General features: G+C 41.6%; 1 protein-coding gene across 1 annotated transcript in view; it reads left to right on the top strand.

Moving 5' to 3' along the window:
* The first annotated feature begins 7,954 nt into the window (after positions 1-7,954).
* The window catches only part of TBC1D22A (TBC1 domain family member 22A), a 382,275-nt gene continuing 368,325 nt past the window's right edge, over positions 7,955-21,904 (top strand). The window contains exon 1 of the mRNA XM_030216168.1: positions 7,955-8,315. Coding sequence (XP_030072028.1) covers positions 8,248-8,315 — 68 coding nt within the window. The 5' untranslated portion in view covers positions 7,955-8,247. The remainder of the gene's footprint in view (positions 8,316-21,904) is intronic.

The raw sequence follows: 21,904 nt of genomic DNA on the forward strand, positions 1-21,904 counted from the left end.
TCCCAAACTTTTTTGAATTCAGACACAGTCTTTGTGTCCCCCACCTCCACCAGGTGGCCATTCCATGAATTCACCACCTTTTCTATGAAGAAATATTTCCTTAGGTTACTCCTGAGTCTGTCCCCTTTCACCTACATCCTATGCCCCCTCATTCCAGAGCTTCCTTTCAACTGAGACTCACCTCCTATTGTAGATTTTGGTATCATCCACAAGGAGGCAAACCTTACCAGACAGCCCCTTCCACAATATTGCATACAAATATTTTAACATGAACCAAACCAAGAACTGATCATGGCAGCACACCACTTGTAAAGTCTCTTTCCTCACAGTCCTCTAGGCCATTTACCACTACCCATTGTCGCCTTCCACTCAACCAGTTCCTAACCCTTTCATTTACTTTAGGAACCATACCGAGGGCACAGTTTATAATTCATCTATGCAGAACTGTGTCAACGGCTTTGTTAAAATCTAAGGGATCCTTTTTTTTACCTTAGCACCCCTAATGGACATTAGTGTGCACTAAGTACCAAGTGACCCATAGGTATAAAATAGACTAGGCAGCATTTTGTGTATGCTAATGTCGATTAGCACATGCTAAGATTTATTAAAAGGGCCCCTAAGTAAAACACATCCAGCGCAGCCACTCAATTCAACTCTTTAAGTCACCTAGTTAAAAAAATTAATCAGACTTGTTTGACCAAACCTGTCTTGAGTAAAACCACACTGCCTTAAGTCCTGAAATCCATTGCATTCCAGAAACTCACTATTCTCTGTCTTAGAAATGTTTTCATTAATTTACTTACCACAGAGGTCAGACCAGGGGCGTATCTGAGGTTCGGCAGTAGGGGGGGGCCAGGGCCAGAGTGAGGGGGCACATTATAGCCCCCCTGCCGCCGCCGCCATTACCAACCCCCCTGCCGCTGCCGCCATTGCCGATCCCCCTGCCGCCGTCACCTACCTTTGCTGGCGGGGGGCCCCAACCCCCTGCCATTCGACGTCCGCTTCCTCCTGCCTTTAAAAATATTCCTTCAGCTGGTGGGGGACCCCAACCCCCGCCAGCCGAGCCGAGGTCTTCAAGTTCTTCTTCGTCCTCCGTGGCGTGCTGTTCATTCAAAGAGCTGCAATCCAGTTTCGGAGTCTGACGTCCCGCCAGCTGAAGGAATATTTTTAAAGGCAGGAGGAAGCGGACATCGGCTGGCGGGGGGTTGGGGTCCCCCACCAGCAAAGGTAGGGGGGGTCCAGGGTGAAATCTGCGGGGGCCCAGGCCCCTGTGGCCCCATGCAGATACGCCCCTGGGTCAGACTAACCAACTTGTAGTTCTCAGCCTCCTTACTTCTGCTTTTGTGGAGAGAGACCATATATGCCCTTCTCCAGTCTTTTGAGCCCACTCCTGACTCTAGAGAAGCATTGAAATAGGTCAAACAGAGCAGCTAGAACCTCCCTAAGTTCCTCCAGTACCCTTGGATGTGTGCTATCTGGCCTCATCGCTTTATCTACCTTAATTTAGCTACTCCTCACAAATGCAGTCCTCTAAAAATTGTTCAGGATCTACCACACTTCCATTTCTATTTGTTTTCTGCGGTCCTACTCCTGGCCCTTCTTCTGTGAAAACAGAACAGAAATATTTGTTAATGCAATACCACCTTCTCCTATAGATGTTTTCAGTAGGACATGATTTGTGTACTAAACAGGCTGGCATTTTGTTTGTGAGAGTTCTCTGACAGTTTTGATGACATGTCTATGTATTGAATGCAGGCTGTCAGTGAAATGTATCTTTTCTCTTCTCCATAGCAACCCGTGCTTTAGAGGAAGGGGAGGAGCTTTACTGAGGACAGATTAAATAGTGAGCAAATCTCAGGGGGCGAGTTTTGTGAAATATATTGAGTAGAGAGATGTGGTAGCTGTGTTAGTCCACTTTTAAAGGTAATCAGTACAAATAGAATAAAATAAAACAGAGAAAATAAGATGATACCTTTGTTATTGGACTAACTTAATACATTTTTTGATTAGCTTTCGAAGATAGCCCTTCTTCGTCAGATCAAAAATAAGCAAATTTTGATAAGTAACAGCTTATCAAAAACACAATATCTTATCCTCTCATCACAATACAACACGAACAAACCCATCACTATACACACCCCAGAGTACACCCTTCCTGTTTCAGATAGCCTGAAAATTCTCGGAGTTACAATTGACCGAAATCTCACACTAGAAAGCCAAGCGAAAAATACAACAAAGAAAATGTTCCATTCAATGTGGAAACTCAAAAGATTAAAACCTTTCTTCCTAAGGGAAATATTCCGCAGCCTGGTACAATCAATGGTGTTAAACCACATAGATGACTACAATGCAATCTATGACGGATGCAAAGAACAAACCATTAAGAAACTCAAAACTGCCCAAAATACAGCATCCAGACTCATATTTGGCAAAATGAAATATGGAAGTGCCAAACCCCTAAGAGAAAAACTACACTGGCTCCCAGTTAAAGAATGTATTGCGTTCAAAATCTGCACCCTGGTTCATAAAATTATTCATGGCGAAGCCCCGATCTACATGACAGACTTCATAGACTTACCAACCAGGAACACAAAAGGTCAGCACGCACATTCCTGAACCTCCACTACCCTAGCTGCAAAGGATTAAAATATAAATCGACTTACACATCCAGCTTCTCATACATAAGCACGCAACGATGGAATGCACTACCAAACAGCATAAAAACAATGCACGACCTAACAAACTTCCGAAAATCACTAAAAACCAACCTGTTCAATAAGGCATAGCACAATGATCCATCCTAAATGCCAGACAATGAAACCTATACCAGGAATGTACAAGACCGAACTCTCAATACTTGACTGCTTCACTTAGCTCTGTCACTAATTAAACTTTAACACAATACCACTTGATTTCTCATTCCGGAAATGAACCTTTAATACTTGACTGCGTAATCTACTCTGTCACTTATGAACTCTCATGTAATACCACTCATTCCAGAAATGGCGATCGCCACTACGGCATAATGTAATCCACATTGAGCCTGCAAATAGGTGGGAAAATGTGGCATACAAATGCAACAAATAAATAAAAGTGAAGCATCAAAATATTTCAGACTGTCACTGAAGCACTTTGATGTTTCACTTATACAGTGGGGGAAATAAGTATTTGATCCCTTGCTGATTTTGTAAGTTTGCCCACTGACAAAGACATGAGCAGCCCATAATTGAAGGGTAGGTTATTGGTAACAGTGAGAGATAGCACATCACAAATTAAATCCGGAAAATCACATTGTGGAAAGTATATGAATTTATTTGCATTCTGCAGAGGGAAATAAGTATTTAATCCCTCTGGCAAACAAGACCTAATACTTGGTGGCAAAACCCTTGTTGGCAAGCACAGCGGTCAGACGTCTTCTGTAGTTGATGATGAGGTTTGCACACATGTCAGGAGGAATTTTGGTCCACTCCTCTTTGCAGATCATCTCTAAATCATTAAGAGTTCTGGGCTGTCGCTTGGCAACTCGCATCTTCAGCTCCCTCCATAAGTTTTCAATGGGATTAAGGTCTGGTGACTGGCTAGGCCACTCCATGACCCTAATGTGCTTCTTCCTGAGCCACTCCTTTGTTGCCTTGGCTGTATGTTTTGGTCATTGTCGTGCTGGAAGACCCAGCCACGACCCATTTTTAAGGCCCTGGCGGAGGGAAGGAGGTTGTCACTCAGAATTGTACGGTACATGGCCCCATCCATTCTCCCATTGATGCGGTGAAGTAGTCCTGTGCCCTTAGCAGAGAAACACCCCCAAAACATAACATTTCCACCTCCATGCTTGACAGTGGGGACGGTGTTCTTTGGGTCATAGGCAGCATTTCTCTTCCTCCAAACACGGCGAGTTGAGTTCATGCCAAAGAGCTCAATTTTTGTCTCATCTGACCACAGCACCTTCTTCCAATCACTCTCGGCATCATCCAGGTGTTCACTGGCAAACTTCAGACGGGCCGTCACATGTGCCTTCCGGAGCAGGGGGACCTTGCGGGCACTGCAGGATTGCAATCCGTTATGTCGTAATGTGTTACCAATGGTTTTCGTGGTGACAGTGGTCCCAGCTGCCTTGAGATCATTGACAAGTTCCCCCCTTGTAGTTGTAGGCTGATTTCTAACCTTCCTCATGATCAAGGATACCCCACGAGGTGAGATTTTGCGTGGAGCCCCAGATCTTTGTCGATTGACAGTCATTTGTACTTCTTCCATTTTCTTACTATGGCACCAACAGTTGTCTCCTTCTCGCCCAGCGTCTTACTGATGGTTTTGTAGCCCATTCCAGCCTTGTGCAGGTGTATGATCTTGTCCCTGACATCCTTAGACAGCTCCTTGCTCTTGGCCATTTTGTAGAGGTTAGAGTCTGACTGATTCACTGAGTCTGTGGACAGGTGTCTTTCATACAGGTGACCATTGCCGACAGCTGTCTGTCATGCAGGTAACGAGTTGATTTGGAGCATCTACCTGGTCTGTAGGGGCCAGATCTCTTACTGGTTGGTGGGGGATCAAATACTTATTTCCCTCTGCAGAATGCAAATAAATTCATATACTTTCCACAATGTGATTTTCCGGATTTAATTTGTGATGTGCTATCTCTCACTGTTACCAATAACCTACCCTTCAATTATGGGCTGCTCATGTCTTTGTCAGTGGGCAAACTTACAAAATCAGCAAGGGATCAAATACTTATTTCCCCCACTGTATATGCTGTTACTTATCAAGATTTGCTGATTTCTGATCTGACGAAGGACTACCTTCAAAAGCTAATCAAAAAATGTATTAAGCTAGTCCAATAAAAAAGGTATCATCTTATTTTCTTTTCTATGTGAAATATATTAGGACTGTAGGTCACAGATAACAGAGGAGTGAAAAATCTTAAGGGTTAAATTCACAGAAGTGTTTTTGGAACTTTTCCTAGGGAAAAGGGAAGGAAATCTTACCCATTAAAACTCTTTCCTCAGGTGGACGTACCAGGCACCATACATATAAGGGACCAATGGTGCTTACCCTGACTAGCCAGGAGCCCCCGGTTCAGGGGGCTCCTTGCAGGTCAGGCCCCAAACCCAGGGTTGCTCCTGAGGCAATGATCTTTCTGTCTCTTTTTCTTATCTTTTCAGCTATTACCTTTAGGATCCACTGTGGCCTTCTTTTTCTCTTACTTTTATTTACTTTTTTTTTTTTTACCAAAGGTTTGCTACTCTTAAAATAGCTCCTTTCAGTTTTGCCTACTGCTTTTCTACTTCTCCCAGATGTTCTTATCCAGCTAATAACTCCTTGAGGTATTCCGTTCATAGTGCTCTTAATGTTAAGGATTTCATGGTGCCCCTAGGCCACAGTTTGGGGGACAACTGTCTCAGGTCTTCTCCCTCAGCGGTGTGGAGTACTACCTTTGTTGGTGGGGATGCCCAAGCCCTGCCACTTGAAGCAATCCGTTGCCTGAGCCTCAAGCTCAATGCTGCCTGAGGAAGTCGGCAGCATGTTTCAGCCACCAGCGCTAGCACTCCCTATGAGTTTGCTGCAGATCACCAATTGGGAACAGCTGGTCTAGAGCCTTCACTTTTGAATGAACCCTCTCCATGTCCGTCTTCATACTGAACAAAAATAAGTAAATAAATAAATAAATAAATAAAACACTGGCAAAAATCACAAATCCAATATACAAAGACCAATGTAATGTGAAAAGCACCAACTAATTCAATTCTAAACAACCATTTTTTTACTGTTATTATTCAATGTATATATGCATACATGGGACAACAATGAATAAGGAGAGCCCTAAGACAACTGCATCATCCATTCAATAGTCAAAATACTTAGGCTGTCATAATAGGATGTAGATGACTTAAATCTCTTTCATAGGGCTTACTCAAAAAGTGTGCACTACTAACTTGGGACAGGACCAGAACATGTGACCCATAGTAGCTGGAGACTGCAAGCATTGCAAACATACAGCATTGGGGCACAGGGTAGCCAGAAAGGCCCTATGCTGGGAAACATACAAACATAGCAAACTTATACTGCAACTCACCATGCAAAATGTTGCAAGTAAAAGTGCCTCTTGGCAGTAAACTATGTCTAAATTGCTCCTCCGTAAGTGTAATCACCAGGCCCTCATTCCACTTATGCAAATGTTTGCCATAATCAAGTTCTTTAACCTGGTCCTGGAGATGTTTATGATAACATTTCAAGGGAAGTGCTCGTTGAGCACACGAGCGGATGACCAAAGTGCCTCGGCTGGCAACAAAGCCACAAAATGCCGCAATTGATAATATTGAAACAAAACATTGCCTCCTAACTGAAACTCCGCTTGTAAATCACCAAAGGGTTTAATCTTACCCAACTCCGTCACCACATGCATAAGTGGCAGCCGCCTGAGTCCATCTCACAAAGGCCACATCCAACAGTCTGGGGGGGGGGGGGGAGCCACAAGCGTTCCTAACTACAGGCAGCAAAGGCATAGAATGAACATCCCCACCAAGATGCTTATTGACTTTCCGCCAAACCGCACAAAACAGGACATAAAAAAGGGAACTAGTACAATGTGAGACCCAGTCCAGTGATCGAGCGTGCAACAGGTAACTGAAATGCCAGTGCCCCCCAACTGTACTTCAGCCTCCCACACAGAGAAATGACCATTTAACCCTACCCTCTGTTTTCTGTCCAATAACCGGTTCCTAATCCACACCAGAATCTTGCCTCCTATCCCATGACTCTAATTTTCTCAGGAGTCTCTCATGAGGAATTTTATCAAAAGCTTTCTGAAAATCTAGATACACTACATCAACCGGCTCATCTTTAACCACGTTTAATCATGCCTTCAAAGAAATGAAGCAAATTGGTGAGGCAAGACTTCCCTTGCCTGAACCTATGTTGACTCTGTCCCATTAAATCCTATGGAGTGCACTCATTGTGCATGATACCATCACTTACAGAGGTACTAGGGAGAGGTTCTTCCATTCTGTGTTTAAAAGTGCCTCCACTGTTCTTTTACTGCTGATGTAGTTGTCCCCCCCTCCATAAGGTTTTTTTTTAACTTGACCCACCCATTTTAAACCTCCCCAAACAGTTGAGTCACCGACTCATCTATGTGAACCCTCCTTCACTAAGTTTAAGGCTGGTTTGAAATCCCTTTTTTTATGCAGGCTTTTTCCCATCAACTTTAGCTCTGGCAGATGATATGGTGATCCTGCTTAGGCTACTCTTTTTTCCTTATTTTTCCTATTACCTTAAGATTTGTATTTTTGTTTTATTTATTGTAAATTGTTTTATATAATCAGCTTTGGCCTGTTTATTGTACACTGCCTTGTTGCTACCTACCAAAAGGTGGTACAGAAAGACCATCAATAAACTAAACAATACTTTGTTACTTCCCCTCCCCAAGGAAGTTAAATACAACAACAAAAAAATTCAGACTAACGCTGTTTCTTAAATGACCCATAACAATGACAACAAAATGCTGTTAATTCTGTTGGCTTAAATTTAACTTTATCCGGTACTTACATCACATAATAGACTGACTATAGTGAAATGGAATTAAACGATAAGCCCAGTATGTGGGATAATGACCAGACCAAAACAATGAGTTGTCAGGCTGGTTATTACTACATCTGGCGATCGGTCACTTGAAGAACATATGATAATTTTTTGCCCCCCCCAAAAGGTTCTTTGGATTTCACGAAATCCCTCAATCCAACCAGCAATATGATCTCTCGCTTTAGCTCTTCAATTCTTGTGTAAGTTGTGAACCGTTTTAACGACACTAACACCGTGGAGAGAGCTCTTTCCTCCGGGACTGACAAGGAGCAAGAAGTAGCCCCTCCTACTCGGTCATCTCCTGCCGTCATACGCCAATTATTCCACAGAGGATGAGCGCGCGCGGCCACGTGACGCCACTAGACACCGCCGCTCCTCTGGCTCGAGACCAGCACCGGTGACGTTCGGAAGCGCTCGAGCTTCTGCAGAACGATCCAAGTTGGGGACTTTGACACGCCGAAGCAAGCTCACTTGTGATTGGGTGTTGTCTCCCAGCCCTCTCTGCTGGCCAATGGCCGTCGTGCTTCTTTCTGTAGGCTGATAAGCTATGGCGGCGCACTGCTCCTTGAAGGCTGGGACTGTGGTAGAGGAGTGAGCTGACTCTGAGCTGTCGAGGATTTGCCGTCAGGGCTACGGTGATAAGTGAGGGACCAGGATATTCGGGAGTTATGTGGAATGGATATGGCGAGCGACACTGGCAGAAAACAGTTCTGGAAGAGGAATACTTCCAAAGTACCGGGGAGGTCCGTGACGCATGGGGTTTCGGTCAGGGGGCTTGGGGAATATATGGGGGGGGGGGGGGGGGGGGCGATTTGGGAACTAGTAGAAGATGTATTTTAAATTAACTGAAGCCTTGCATTCGATATTAGGAACTGTCAGTTCCCTCGGTCTCAAGTGGGTGGTGCAGGCAGAGCTATACTGCAGTGTCTGTCTGTCTGTAAACTACACAAGCATCAAGCCATCAACAGATCATGGCTGAATTATCAGCTAGAGCGCACAACGCATCAACTTTTCCTAATTTCTAGACCTTTTGCTACATGCTTTTTATGATAAATTCTGAGATCCTAAATGCTATCTTTTATGATATTTATATTTTTATTCTTAATTTACATATGGATGTACTGGTTTCCATAATTGTGATTGTGTAAACTGCTCTGAAAGTTTCAGGCTAGGTCTGTACATCAAGTTTTAATAGACATGAACCTGACTGCGTAAACGTATTGGAGAGTAAGGGTAATAAAACACTTCTGAAAATCAAAATGTTCTATTATGCATTGTGTTGACATTGTAAGTAAACTACCATACTTTGTATTTGAATATTTTTACTGCTGTAATTGTCTGTTGGTAATGGTTGATTTATTTTTACTGTACACCACCTTGAGTGACTTCTTTCAAAAAGGCGGTAAATAAATTGCAACAAATAAAATAAATAAATAAATAAAATGGTCTACTTAGGTATTTTTGAAATGAGCGTCAACAGTAAAATTTTAAGTAATACCTTCTTATTAGATTAACTGAGGACCAGAAATGTTACAATGTTTTCCTAGTTTTGTGTATATGGAAAAAGTAGTAATCATGATCTAGCCATTGCAGCTAGTGGCTTTGTAAAAGGTGGGGTTAGAGTTATGTCCCCGTCATCAGATCAGTTTAGAATGAATTGGACAGTGGAGAGGTTTAAAGGGGAGGGGAGGTCACATACCCCTCGCCCACCTTTTTGGTGAGGGTGCTTTTTTGCTTGACTTTATCTCCTTTTTTTCTTAATTAAAAAATTTAGGGGCCCCTTTTCCTAAAGCTTAGGCTGCACTAATGGAATTAGTGCACTCTAAATGCCTAGAAACCTGTTTTATACCTATGGGCTTCTTAACACCTAGGGTACGCTAAGCTTTAGCGAAAGGGCCCCTTAGGTAGCATATTTCATTTAGTAGTTCTTGGCAGAATGTCAGACTTCAACATTTGGTTAGAATTACATTTGTGTGATGTGAATTCCATTGATACTCCCTCCCAAGCATCATAAATTGGGTAGTGGTAGGCCAAGTCAGAATGGAAGAAATGGAATGTTCTTGCTATCTGCAGGTCTTAAGAGTCAGCTTGGGTAAATGGGAGCAATCCATGCCAGGGTTACACCTATTCCACACCTTTATTTTTACTAGGTTCAGGTCCAGTGTTAGACCTGCTGGAACTCAGAACAAGAATGTGGGAGAGGGCCCCCAAGACCAACTGAAGGCTGTGCTGTTTTCAGTTTTGGGCAGGCTTGGAGCTTCAAAACACCAGCCCTGCTTGCTTCAAGTGGATTTCTTCTTTCCATTTTTTGGCATGTTCTTTCAGTTGGGCTTCTGTACAGTGCTAGTAAAGACTTGTTTGCGTGATTTGTCTTAGAATGAGGAGGGCAGTAATTTTGAAGTGAAGGGTGGCTTCTTCCATGTTTGGCCAGCTTTTAATACACCAAATGAGCTTATTCGAAAGTGAATTTTACCCATTCTGTGTTCGTAAAACAATGTTTATTGAATAAGATCTGATGAAAGGAGTATAGCTTGAAAAGCCCTCAGATGTATTATTACATAAGTATTATTGTCGTACAGGGATAGGCCAAAGGTCCATCAAGCCCAGTATTGGGCTTTCAGGCTATCCACAATGAATATGCATGAGAGTTTGTATGCACTGCCTTCTTGGTATGTAAATCTATCTCATACATATTCATTGTGGATATTCTGAAAACCCAGCTGGCCACGTGGTTCCTGAAGACTGGGTTGAAAATCACTGGTCTAGAGATAAAAGTGGTTAGGATTCATCCATAACAATAAATAAATCCCTGAAACTAGAGATGATGCTTGCCATGGAATTACCCAGCCCAGAATTGCAGAAGTTTTTCTGCTTTGCTAAAAGTTTAGAGAAAAATACATTTAGTTGATAAATCAAACAATCATTTCAATCCTCCTTTACCTTTCTGATTTATCTTTATTTGGATTTTGCTCACACCTTTTTCAGTAGTAGTTCATTAAAACTCTGAAGTGAGATTGTTTTGATATTTGGAAGTGAATTACTCTTATGCTTATAAATCCACATAAAGTGGGACACTGTTCATTCAGCTGTTATGAGAACCTTCGTTCAGGTATCATCGTCACGTAAAACAAATACAGCATTAAGAAGTCCTTTTACTAAACTGTGCTAAAATGTGGCTGGCGGTAGTTTTAGTGCATGGGTTTCCTGCGTACTCTGGTCACTTTTTACTGCAGCTGTAAAAGTCTTGCTTTTAGTGGTGGCAGTAAATAGCCGTGCACTAATAAAAACATTGGTGCGTGGCCATTTACTGCCTGAGCCATTACCGCCTCCTATTTAGCAGGTGGTAAGGGCTCACGTGATAATTGGGCAGCGCGCGGCAACGGCCGTGCACTGCCCATTACCACTGAGCATGCCCCCCTGTGCTAGAAAATAAAATGTATTTTCTGGGCGTGGAAAACAGCACTGCTACCCGAGCAGTAGCTCTGCTGCCCTTAAGTAAAAGGGCCCCTAAAGCAGGAGAAAAATAAATGCTTAAAAATGAAGGCGAACTTTTACTAAGGTGTGCTAAAGGATTTAGCACGTGCCAATGATGTGCACTAAATGCTAAGATGCCCATTATATTCCTATGAGCATCTTATCATTTAGCTCTCCTTAGTAAAAGGACCCTGAAGTGTGGTAGTAATAGGAGGAAGCAATAGATATAAAACATGATTGTCATAGTTTGAAAAAGCTAGGGCCCTGTTTACTAAGCCAAGTTAGCATTTTTAGTGCGCACTAAAAATTATTGCTAGACACCCATATATTCCTATGGGTGTCTCGTTAGTGCATACTAAAAATGTTGGCGCACCTTAGTAAACAGGGCCCTTAGCCAGGACTGCTACAGATTAGATGCCAAAACTTTTAAATTCTAAAATTTCCATATATGTAGGGCAGTGGTAGGAAAAAGGGTTGAAGGTTTAGGTAAAAGACATGGGGAGGAACTGGTATTACATTGCATGTGGGTGTGGTATGCTTATTTACAAAAGTGGAATAATTTCAACTGGGTAGACTGGATGAGTCAATTTGGCCTTTACTGTCATTTACTATGTCAGTGTGCTACATACTTTTAACTGACATTCTTCATGCAAATACAGTAGTCAAGTCTTTAAAATAGTAGTCTCAGTATTTATAATTTGTGTAATACTGATATATTTGATATCTTGTCAGCATATGTGTGTAAATGCCATAAGTTAAACAATTCAGGGTATGAACTGTACAACTTAGCAAAGGTATATTATGTGTATGAGAATTCTCTGCTCCAAGATATTTTTGCGTGGATGGATGAAGCGTTAAATAGTAGGAATGAAAATGTAGATCCTGTTAACATTAAACTGATGCTACTTTGTAAACTTTATCTAGTTTTGGTGCCAGGAATATACTTCCTAGTTAGAGGTAGCTGCTGGTATGTTTCTGAAGTAATGAGTAGTTCCATGGTAGAATCCTATATGGAACAAAGTTATATTGAAGTTAGTGTATTAATAAAATTGAAGTCAAATTTTGTAGTATGAATATGTATATAGACTTTTTACAGAAACGTTCATACCACAAAACTTGTGATTGAGTCATAATGCAGACATTAAAAGCTGTGTATTTTCATTCTTCTGTAAGATTAGTTTTAGGATTTATATTACAAATCTCTCAAGTCTGTGCTACTATTCTGATAGTCTGATTGGGTATTTGCTCTGCATATTTTCCTTAGATATGCTCATGTTACAGGAAAACTGTTAATTGAACATTTAACTTTTGATTCAGTAAAACTTAGCGGGACTCATTGCATTCTACTTTACATCACTTTAGTTTTGTTGTCTCACCAGACAGCCCCAGATGAGAAGTACAATCTAAAATGTGCACACAATAGCATAAAGTCCAAGGAATATATACCACCTAATCCTTCATAAAGACGACAAGTCTCTTGTAAAACTATACTTTTAGACAGTAATCAGTTTTAGAAGTTACATAAGCATGTATCAAGAAAGCTAGGTCTTTCCTATTAAGAAGTGAATATAGTCTATAAAATAGCCTTAAATTTGCAAATGCAGCCTGCACCACAAATTAATTGTTTGGTAAAACTGAAGTCCCTATACAGCCAAACTCCCACCTTTTTTTTTTTTTACCTCAAAAGTTTTCAAGTAGAGGGTTGCTATCTATGGATGGTACGAAAACAAGAGATCTCTGATGTTTAGGACACCATATAGAATATACAGTTATTCTGTGTATACTATACTTAGGTGGTCATACAAGTTCCCGTAAATCTCAGTGCACATGTACAAAAGATAATGTGTTGTTAAATTAGTTTTTATTGGTCATTGATAGCTGGATGCTGCAGTTCTGTTCTCACTTCACTCCTGGAGGATGAAAATAGAGCAGCATAAAACATTCAACATGTTTTTCTGTGTTTGAAGCTGGTTAATGTTTTTTTTTTTTTTTTTTTGGCTTGTCAGTTTCCTCCTCCTCCTCTTCCTTTGGACTTTCAAGTCCTTTGTAAACAGGTGTCCTCTGACTTACAGTGCCATTAGCCATAATTGACAGCGATTCCTATTGTATATCTTTCTCTCAACTCATTCCCATCATTGCAGTGATAGTCCTCAGCTTCCAGCTAATGTGGACCCTAGCTTTGTCCAGTGATGTTGACATGTAGTAACCCTTCCCTTCAGTAGCTGTAAATGCAACCTCTGCAGCATAACTAGCTTCACTTGACACGAGCAGATACTTGGCCTTGCTATCACACCTAGGTCCGTGCATGGTAATGCTCAGTACTTACCACTAGGCTGGCTGAAGATGATTACTTTCTTTTTTTTTTTTGGGGGGGGGGGGGGGGGGTAACTTAGATGCTCATTTTCAAAGCACATGTACTTACAAAGTTACGTATGTTACTGTGTAACTTTGTAAGTCTATGTGCTTCAAAAATAAGCAGCTTAATATACAAAAGTTTGTGTAGAAATGAAAGATAATTTTGATCTTGGGGTTGGGAGCAGGATATAGCTAATTAGATATAAGGGGTTGAATTAGCACAAGTTTGAAACTTGTGAGCAGTAGCACCAATTATTAAGACACCAAGAGTACGTTTTCCATTTGTTTGTCTTTCATATATATTTATAATTAAGTCTTTAAAACAAATTTGTATCTCATGCTTGGATCAGAAATGAGCAAACCATCAGGTTTCAGATTCTTAGAGTTTTCTTGGTAAATACAAAATACCAATAGGGGAGCATTGTTTTTGGCTAGATATGGTTGTCCAAGGAGATGGAAGGAGACCAGAAGAAATACACAACTAATTAGATCTCACTGCAGCTTTTGATCTGCTTAATCACTCTCTACTACTTGCACGCTTGTCTTCTCTTGGTATTTCTGGTACAGTCTTAACATGGTTCACTTCTTTTTTATCTTTCCAGGTTATGTTTTCTGACACTGTTTCTGAACACAAGGATTTGCGCCGAGGGGTACCTCAGGGTTCAATACTCTCCCCTCTTCTTTTTAATCTTTTTTTGAGTCCTTTTGCTGCATTCATCCAATCTTTTGGAATGTCAGCTTACTTCTATTATTATACCCTACCTCCCCATCCTTACCCTCTCTTGCTGTGCTTCATACTTGTGTTGAGTCAGTTGCTAACTGGCTCAAGGAACATAATTAGTACTCAATACCTACAAAACTATCATGTGTTGGTTTTCTGGTACACCTTTGCATCCCCCATCCCCTGTTCCTCTTTTTGGTACATCGATCATTCCAGTATCCAGTTTTTGATATTTAGGCATAATTCTTCACTCTTGTCTTTTGTTCTGCCACAGGTTTCACACTTAACTAAGGTTAGTTTCCTGATTTTACATCTGCATAGATCAATCCGGCATCTGGTTAATATTCCAAGCTTCGATCCTTTCTTTTTTTAAATTCTCAACTAGATTATTGCAACATTATCTATGCAGGTTTACCACATTCTACACTGCGGAAATTACAAACGCTTCAGAATACAGCCAGTAGGTTATTATGTCATGCCCACCGATCAGATCATATTTCACCTCTGCTGAAAAAATATCATTGGCTTCCTGTGGAAAAGCAAATAATATATAAAGTTACTTTGATCACATTTAAGGCTTTTTGAATTGGTACTCCTGATTACTTGACCTGTTTAACTGTCCCTTACTAGTTCCTTCGATCCATCAACGATCATCAATTGGTTTTACCCAGTCCATGGTCTTCCCATCTGGAATCTATGCAACATAGTGTTTTATTTCTTTCTTTCTCCACTTACTTGAAACACTCTCCCCCTTTGTCTTCGTGGTAACATTTCTTTCAAGAACTTTGACTGAATTAAAAACTTGGTTTTTTAAGCAAGTTTTCAGAGAGACTGTTTGACTTCTAACACTAGCTACCTATTTATCTACCCTGTTTTCTAGACTATTTTGATGAAGTATTTATACCCTACCCTCCATGACCTTTACCTTTCCTTTACATTGACTCTTGTTGTGATTGTTAATGCTTTCCTATTTTTTAATGGAGTTTCTTTTTCTGTTCTTTTGTTTTAGCCTGTACACTGCTCTGCTAGTCAGAGCAGTATAGAAATGTTTGGAAATAAATAAAAGCGTTTCTTTTTTTACAGACATTTTACCCATGGAAATGGTCGTTTTCCTGATAAAAGTATGTATTTTAATCATCACCATATGTAGTTTTCCCCAGTTATTTTAGGAGGTGCTTCTGGGTCAAAGTTTGGTTAAGGAAAAAATTTCACAGTTTTCGCTCACAAAAATACTCGTGCAAAAGCAGGAGCAAATTTTTGTGAGTTCTTTCTTGTCGTACAACATAAAAAAAACGTGTTACAATCTAAAAGAATATAATACCCATGTTCAATAAAGTTCAAATTAAAAAAAAAACCTAGGACTGCATTTCGATTAAAATTTTAATTGTGTGATTAAAGGTATGTTACTTATTTTCACACTACAGCTCCTTGTGACTCTAGGCAAGTCACTTAACCCTCCGTTGCCCAGAGTCATAAGGAGTGGGGGAAAAAAATAAATAACATATCTTTAATCATGTGATTAATTGTGATTAGAAATTTTAATCAAAATGCAACCCTAAATAAATTAAAGAATAAAAAGTAATGAAACAATAATAACTACAAAATAGAAACTCTTACTTCAGAAATGCTGCCCTTAAAAAAAAAAAAAAAAGCAGACATGCATATATTTTTTTCTTCGATTAGTACAGCAAATCTCTGAAGCAAAAGCTACCTTCAGGGTTTGCACAAATGTTGTAAGTTTATCCCCCTCTTTTACAAAGCCACGCTAGCGGCTGCTGGTGTAGTAATGCCAACACAACCCATTCAAAGTGAATGGGTTGTGTTGGTATTACCGTTCAGCTTTGTAAAAGGGGGGGGGGGGGGTATTTTTTACACCAAAAGAGTTTTTATATTTGCATTTTTAGGATGTTGAAAATATTCATGATTATTGCCCTCTTTTTTTTTTTTTTTTAAACTAGTGGCACCGCTGTATATCCTGCCCTGCTCTCTCTTCCCCTCACGTCATGTCCAGCATGCTTGTTTTAATGAAATTGAGCGTGCGCACCAGATGTGTGTGTATATCTATCTATCTATCTATCTATCTATCTATCTATCTATCTATCTATCTATCTATCTATCTATCTATCTATCTATCTATCTATCTAATATATAATGTGTGTGTAAGCAAATTAACATCTGCCTTGGACTTCTTAGTGAGCTTGGTGATACTGGAGCTAGATTAGATTTCTTATCCAGATTAAGGGTTTTGTGTAGTGTAAAGCCTGGAGAGGTTTAGTGTGGCCACAGGATTGTGACACTGACGGTTAGAGTTTGAAAGTTGATCTTTTCCGGTCCTTGGCCCACCTGATGAAATGCTCGTGTCCGTAGAGAGAGAAAAATCCAACATGTGTATTCATAACTATTATTGCAGACTCATTTTGAAAAATGTGTGATGAATACAGGATGATAGATTTGCCTCCTTTGCATTATTTTTTCAGTACATTTGGCTTGAGTGGAAGTTTTTTTTAATACTACAAAAATGAAAAATAAGTGAGTTGCCAAAAGTAGCTCATTTTAAGGATAGGAGCTAGAACTAGCACTTCTTTGTTTAGATCTCGTATCCCGCTTAACTTAGACTAATTTGATGATGCTTTTTGCCAACATTCTTGATTTTTGACCATGCTTTTGTGTATCTGACTAGCACATTATTACACTGCAACGGGGGTTCTCAACCCAGTCCTTGGGACACACCAAGCCCATCTGGCTTTCAAGATATCGCCAATGAATATGCATGAGAGAGATCTGCATATAGTGGGGCAGCATGTGCAAGTTCATCTTATGCATATTCATTGTTGATATCCTAAAAACCTGACTGGTTGTGTCCCGAGGACTGGGTTGAGAAACCCTATATTATGGTGTATACTTGAATAGATGTTGGTATAGGTTGTTAAAATGTGAGAGTTTAGCAATAGTACAAAGATTTTAGAGTGATGCAGAGCTCTGTATTAGTCTCTGATTAAACTGGAAACTTTCAAAGTTGTGAGACCTTAGTACTGAATATGAAATGATTGTCGAATCTTTCTACAAGCGTTTCTATATTATGAGTATCTTCTAAAAATTTTGTTGGTTGTGTTTAAAGTTTAGTTTTGAAAGGTCAAAATTGGTAGTTCAGCATGGAGTGTCTGCCTGCTACTTAACATGTTTGAATGATTTTGAAGAGGCAGAAATATACTTTGAACAGCATACTGCTTTTACTGAGAGTGTGAATTAATGAGCTACCACATGATTAAGCAACCCTGATGTACAAAAGCTGCAAACAGATCTGCTGTTCAGGATTTCTGGTGTGCTGAGGAAAAATGTTGAAATTTATATTTGATTTTCAATACATTTTTTTAGTGCATGCTAAAACTACCCAGTGTGTGCTAAATGGTTTAGTACGTGCTACATTTCTTTATCATGTTCTAGCTTGTGCTAAAGAATTGATATGTGTTAATTGAAACAAATGAAATCACATCTCTATTCAGAATAACCGAAGTATGCAATCCTTAATCAAGTCCTTTGGACAGACCCAGCCAATCTGATTTCTGGAAATCTACAATGAATATATTTGTGTGCACTGCCTCCATTGTATGCAGATCTATCTGATCCATATTCATTATTGATATCCTGCCAATCTGGCTGGCTGGTTGTCCAGAGGATTGGCCTGAGAACCACTTTCTTAGACTATATATGGTAAATATGCAATGTAGATATCCTTAAAACCAGATCTATTTGTGGCCATTGGAGACTGAGGTTACTTATTTGCCCAGTGGAAAGTGTGGGTATGCATTGTAAAGGGGGCCATTGTTCATATTATGTTATGTTATAAGTGCAGTTACATCCTGCCTAATCCCTACAAAATAGGTTCAAGGCGGGTAGGAAAGCAAAAATCGAAGCATGACTTCAGGAATTACAGTTAAAGTAACAATCACAAATTAAAAGCTTTTGTGAAAAGATAATATTTTGCAGCTTTCTGAAAGTGTTGCCACAAGTGGTGAAAACAACTTATGATTACCTAAAATTCAGAAAGTCATTAAAGACTCACCTATTCGGAAGGGCATATCCGAATGACCCAACATAAATGACTCAACCTGCAACACTTCACTATTAAAGATCGTATTGGATATTAATGAACTCTTTCACCTCAACCCAACTTGATTGAATCTTATCTTCCCTAATCCAATACAACATATCTTCTCTATCCCAATACAACATTTTGTACCTATCCTGTACCGGATTTGGCGAATGCCTTCACGGTATTATGTAAGCCACATTGAGCCTGCAAATATGTGGGAAAATGTGGGATACAAATGTAACAAATAATAATAATAATTTAAGCCTGCCAAATATAGCAACAAATTCCAACGTTTCACTGAAAGAAAGAAATGATTTATCAAACAACGTCTTTACAGATGGAAAGGCCAAAATTAGGCAATCTTTATTAGGGCCACATCGGTTGTACCAATTAGTTGAACTAAATTAGAGAGAGCCTCTACAGAGAAACCAGTCACAAGTTTGTAAACCAAACAGCAAACTTTCAAGCTTTGACAGGAAACCAGTGTATCTGAAGTAGCAAAGGTGTCACATGATCAAATTTAGCTTTACAAAAGATTAACATAGCTACAGTATTCTGAATCAATTGCAACTTCAAGATCAATTTTGATGACATGTCTAAATTTAATGAGTGGATCACCCCCAAGTAGCGATTAAATCCAATTAAAGGGGTCAGTTCATATTTCCAGGGTTATTAATGCAATATTGTAAGTTAACCCTCAGTCAACCTACGTTTGAATCTGTTTCAAAACTAAATGCCTGCATCTAACAAACTGCAAAGCTCCATATAATAAATTGATATAACAGGGAACCATCTGAAGTGGATGTTTTAAAGTGAACCAAACTGCATTTTACCGCCAGTTAATTCATCATCTGCCTCCCATGAGTTTTATAATTAAATGTGATTTCTCAAGTGCAAAAATACGGCATTACTTTTAAATCTTCAACTGAAAAGTTTTGCTTCAGAAGTGTTTGGAACTTAATCAACTTCAGTTCATCGGATCAAATAAAAAACATGGCCAGTGTTTCGAAATCTGCATCAGGGTCATGGTCCGTAATTTTGACACATTGTGACCGCAATTTTTAGGATGAAAGAAGCATTGTGACAAGATTATGGACCAATATAATCAGCATATGAGTATAACAATTCCCCCTAAATCCAAGAGAATATCAGACAAAGAAGTCATAAAAAGTTATACAGCAATGGAGAAATAGTCAGCCCCTAAGGGACATCACATGGGGGACTCCAAAACTTGGAGGCTGAGTCATCTTTAAATACCTGATATCACCTGCTCGTCAGCCTGTAAACCATGCAAGAACTGACTTTGCTGGTCCTAACATGGATAGTTTTTCCAACAGAAAATAATGGTCTACCATATCAAACACTGTAGAAATGTCAAACAGAAGCAAAATCATTTGACATGGATAGTTTTTCCAACAGAAAATAATGGTCTACCATATCAAACACTGTAGAAATGTCAAACAGAAGCAAAATCATTTGACCCCCCCCCCCTACACAGAATATTCCTGACTCTTGATATTAAAGAAATTAATGAGGTCTCAGTGCTATGAAAACATCTGAAACTCTGCTGTGAATTCTATAATAAGTTGTAAACCTCAATATAATCAGACAGTTGAAAGCAAACTAAGAATTCAATTAACTTGGTCAGAAAATGGATGTTAGGAATGGGCCTAAAGCTAGCAGTTTTTGTTAGATCTAAACCTTCCACTTTAGGAATAGGAGTTAAAACAATATTTCCTATTAAGGATGAAAACCAGCCCAGATTTGAAGTGAGATGAACTAGTCGGCCTATAATTTTCATAGGGGAATCTAAAGAAAGATGGGAAGGACAATTATCTAAAGGACAACAGTTTGCTGAGAGATGTTTTATCACTGACAGTACAGCGCACTCCATTTAAGTGCACATCGGATAACCACATGCTCTGTTTCTCCGAGGACAAGCAGGCTGCTTGCTCTCACTGATGGGTGACGTCCGCGGCAGCCCCTCCAATCAGAATCTTCACTAGCAAAAGCCTGTGCTAGCCCTCGCGCGCCGATGCGCACCGCGCATGCGCGGCCGTCTTCCCGCCCGAAACCGGCTTGGGCCGGCCAGTCTTCTTTTCTCCGCGCTCGGTACGGTTGTGTTTACCGTTCGTGCCCCGGAAAGTCGACCTCGCGCGTCGTTTTTCGACATTTTCTGTGAGAAATCCAGAAATCCTTTGGATTAGCCACTTTCGGTTTTTCCTTCCTCTACTTCGAGTTTTTTCGCCCCGTTAAGTTTTCTTTCGTCGTCGGGGTAGGTCTTACTTAGGCCCCGGTCGAAATTTCCCTTTTTTCTGTGCCAAATTTCACCATTTCGTCTTTCGATTTCGCCGGCGTGATTTTTCCGCCCATGACATCGAAGCCTTCCAGCGGCTTCAAGAAGTGCACCCAGTGCGCCCGGGTAATCTCGCTCACTGACAGGCACGCGTCGTGTCTTCAGTGTCTGGGGGCTGGGCACCGCCCTCAGGCCTGTAGTCTGTGTTCCCTTTTGCAAAGGCGGACTCAGGTAGCGAGGTTAGCCCAGTGGAACGTTTTGTTCTCGGGCTCTTCGTCGGCATCGGCGGCCAGTGCATCGAGGCATCGGCCCTCTGCATCGGCGCCGAGACATCGGATAGCTGCATCGACGTCGGTGGTACCCGGACCTCGTCTGCTGATGTCGTCGGACGGTGGTGCTTCGTCTGGAGTGCAGGTGAGGGCTGTCCATTCCCCTGCTGGTGGCGGTGAGCCTTCGGGTGGGTCTCCCCCTACCCTGAGGGCTCCTGCGGTACAGCCCCCCCGAGACCGACCCTCTTCGGTCTCGGCCCCGAGGAAGCGACGGCTGGATTCTACGTCCTCCTCGTCGGTACCGGGAAGCTCCGGTGACATGCTTCGTCCCAAGAAGTCGAAGAAGCATCGTCACCGGTCCCCTTCCCGTGTCGGTACCGAGAGCTCTGGGTCGCCGAAGGAGTCGGCACCCAGCAGGCATCGACGCCGAGAGGACCGCTCACCCTCTGTTCAGGAGGTGTCGATGCGCTCCACTCTGGACAGCCCGGAACAGCCTCCACGCCCGGAACAGGTTCTGACGTCGACGCCTGCATCGACCTCCATGCCTTTCTCTGCAGCCGCTCTGAACGAGAGCCTCCGGGCCGTCCTCCCAGAGATTCTGGGAGAGCGGTTGCGCCCTACCCCTCCGGTACCGGCGGTGCTTGTGCCACCGGTACCGTCGAGCGTGGCGCCGGCTGGCCCATCGCCCGAGGTGAGGTCTCCGGCGTCGGTGCCGCCGCCTCCCAGGAAGGCTCCCCGACTACGTCGGCGGAGGGAGCTTCGCCGATGCGGGCGAGGGAGTTTACCTCTCGACACCCCCATCGTGGACGTGGCTCCACGGAGTCGAGTCGGGCACGGTTGCAGACAAAGGTTCGTGAACTTGTGTCTGACACCGAGGGTGAGGCTTCGTGGGAAGAGGAAGAAGACCCCAGATATTTCTCTGACGAGGAGTCTGAGGGTCTTCCTTCCGATCCCACTCCCTCTCCTGAAAGGCAGCTTTCTCCTCCTGAGAGTCTGTCTTTCGCTTCCTTTGTCCGGGAGATGTCTACGGCCATCCCCTTCTCGGTGGTTGTGGAGGACGAGCCCAGGGCTGAAATGTTTGAGCTCCTGGACTATCCTTCTCCACCTAAGGAAGCGTCCACTGT

The sequence above is a fragment of the Microcaecilia unicolor genome, chromosome 10, assembly GCF_901765095.1.
Source record: "Microcaecilia unicolor chromosome 10, aMicUni1.1, whole genome shotgun sequence".
NCBI lineage: Eukaryota > Metazoa > Chordata > Amphibia > Gymnophiona > Siphonopidae > Microcaecilia > Microcaecilia unicolor.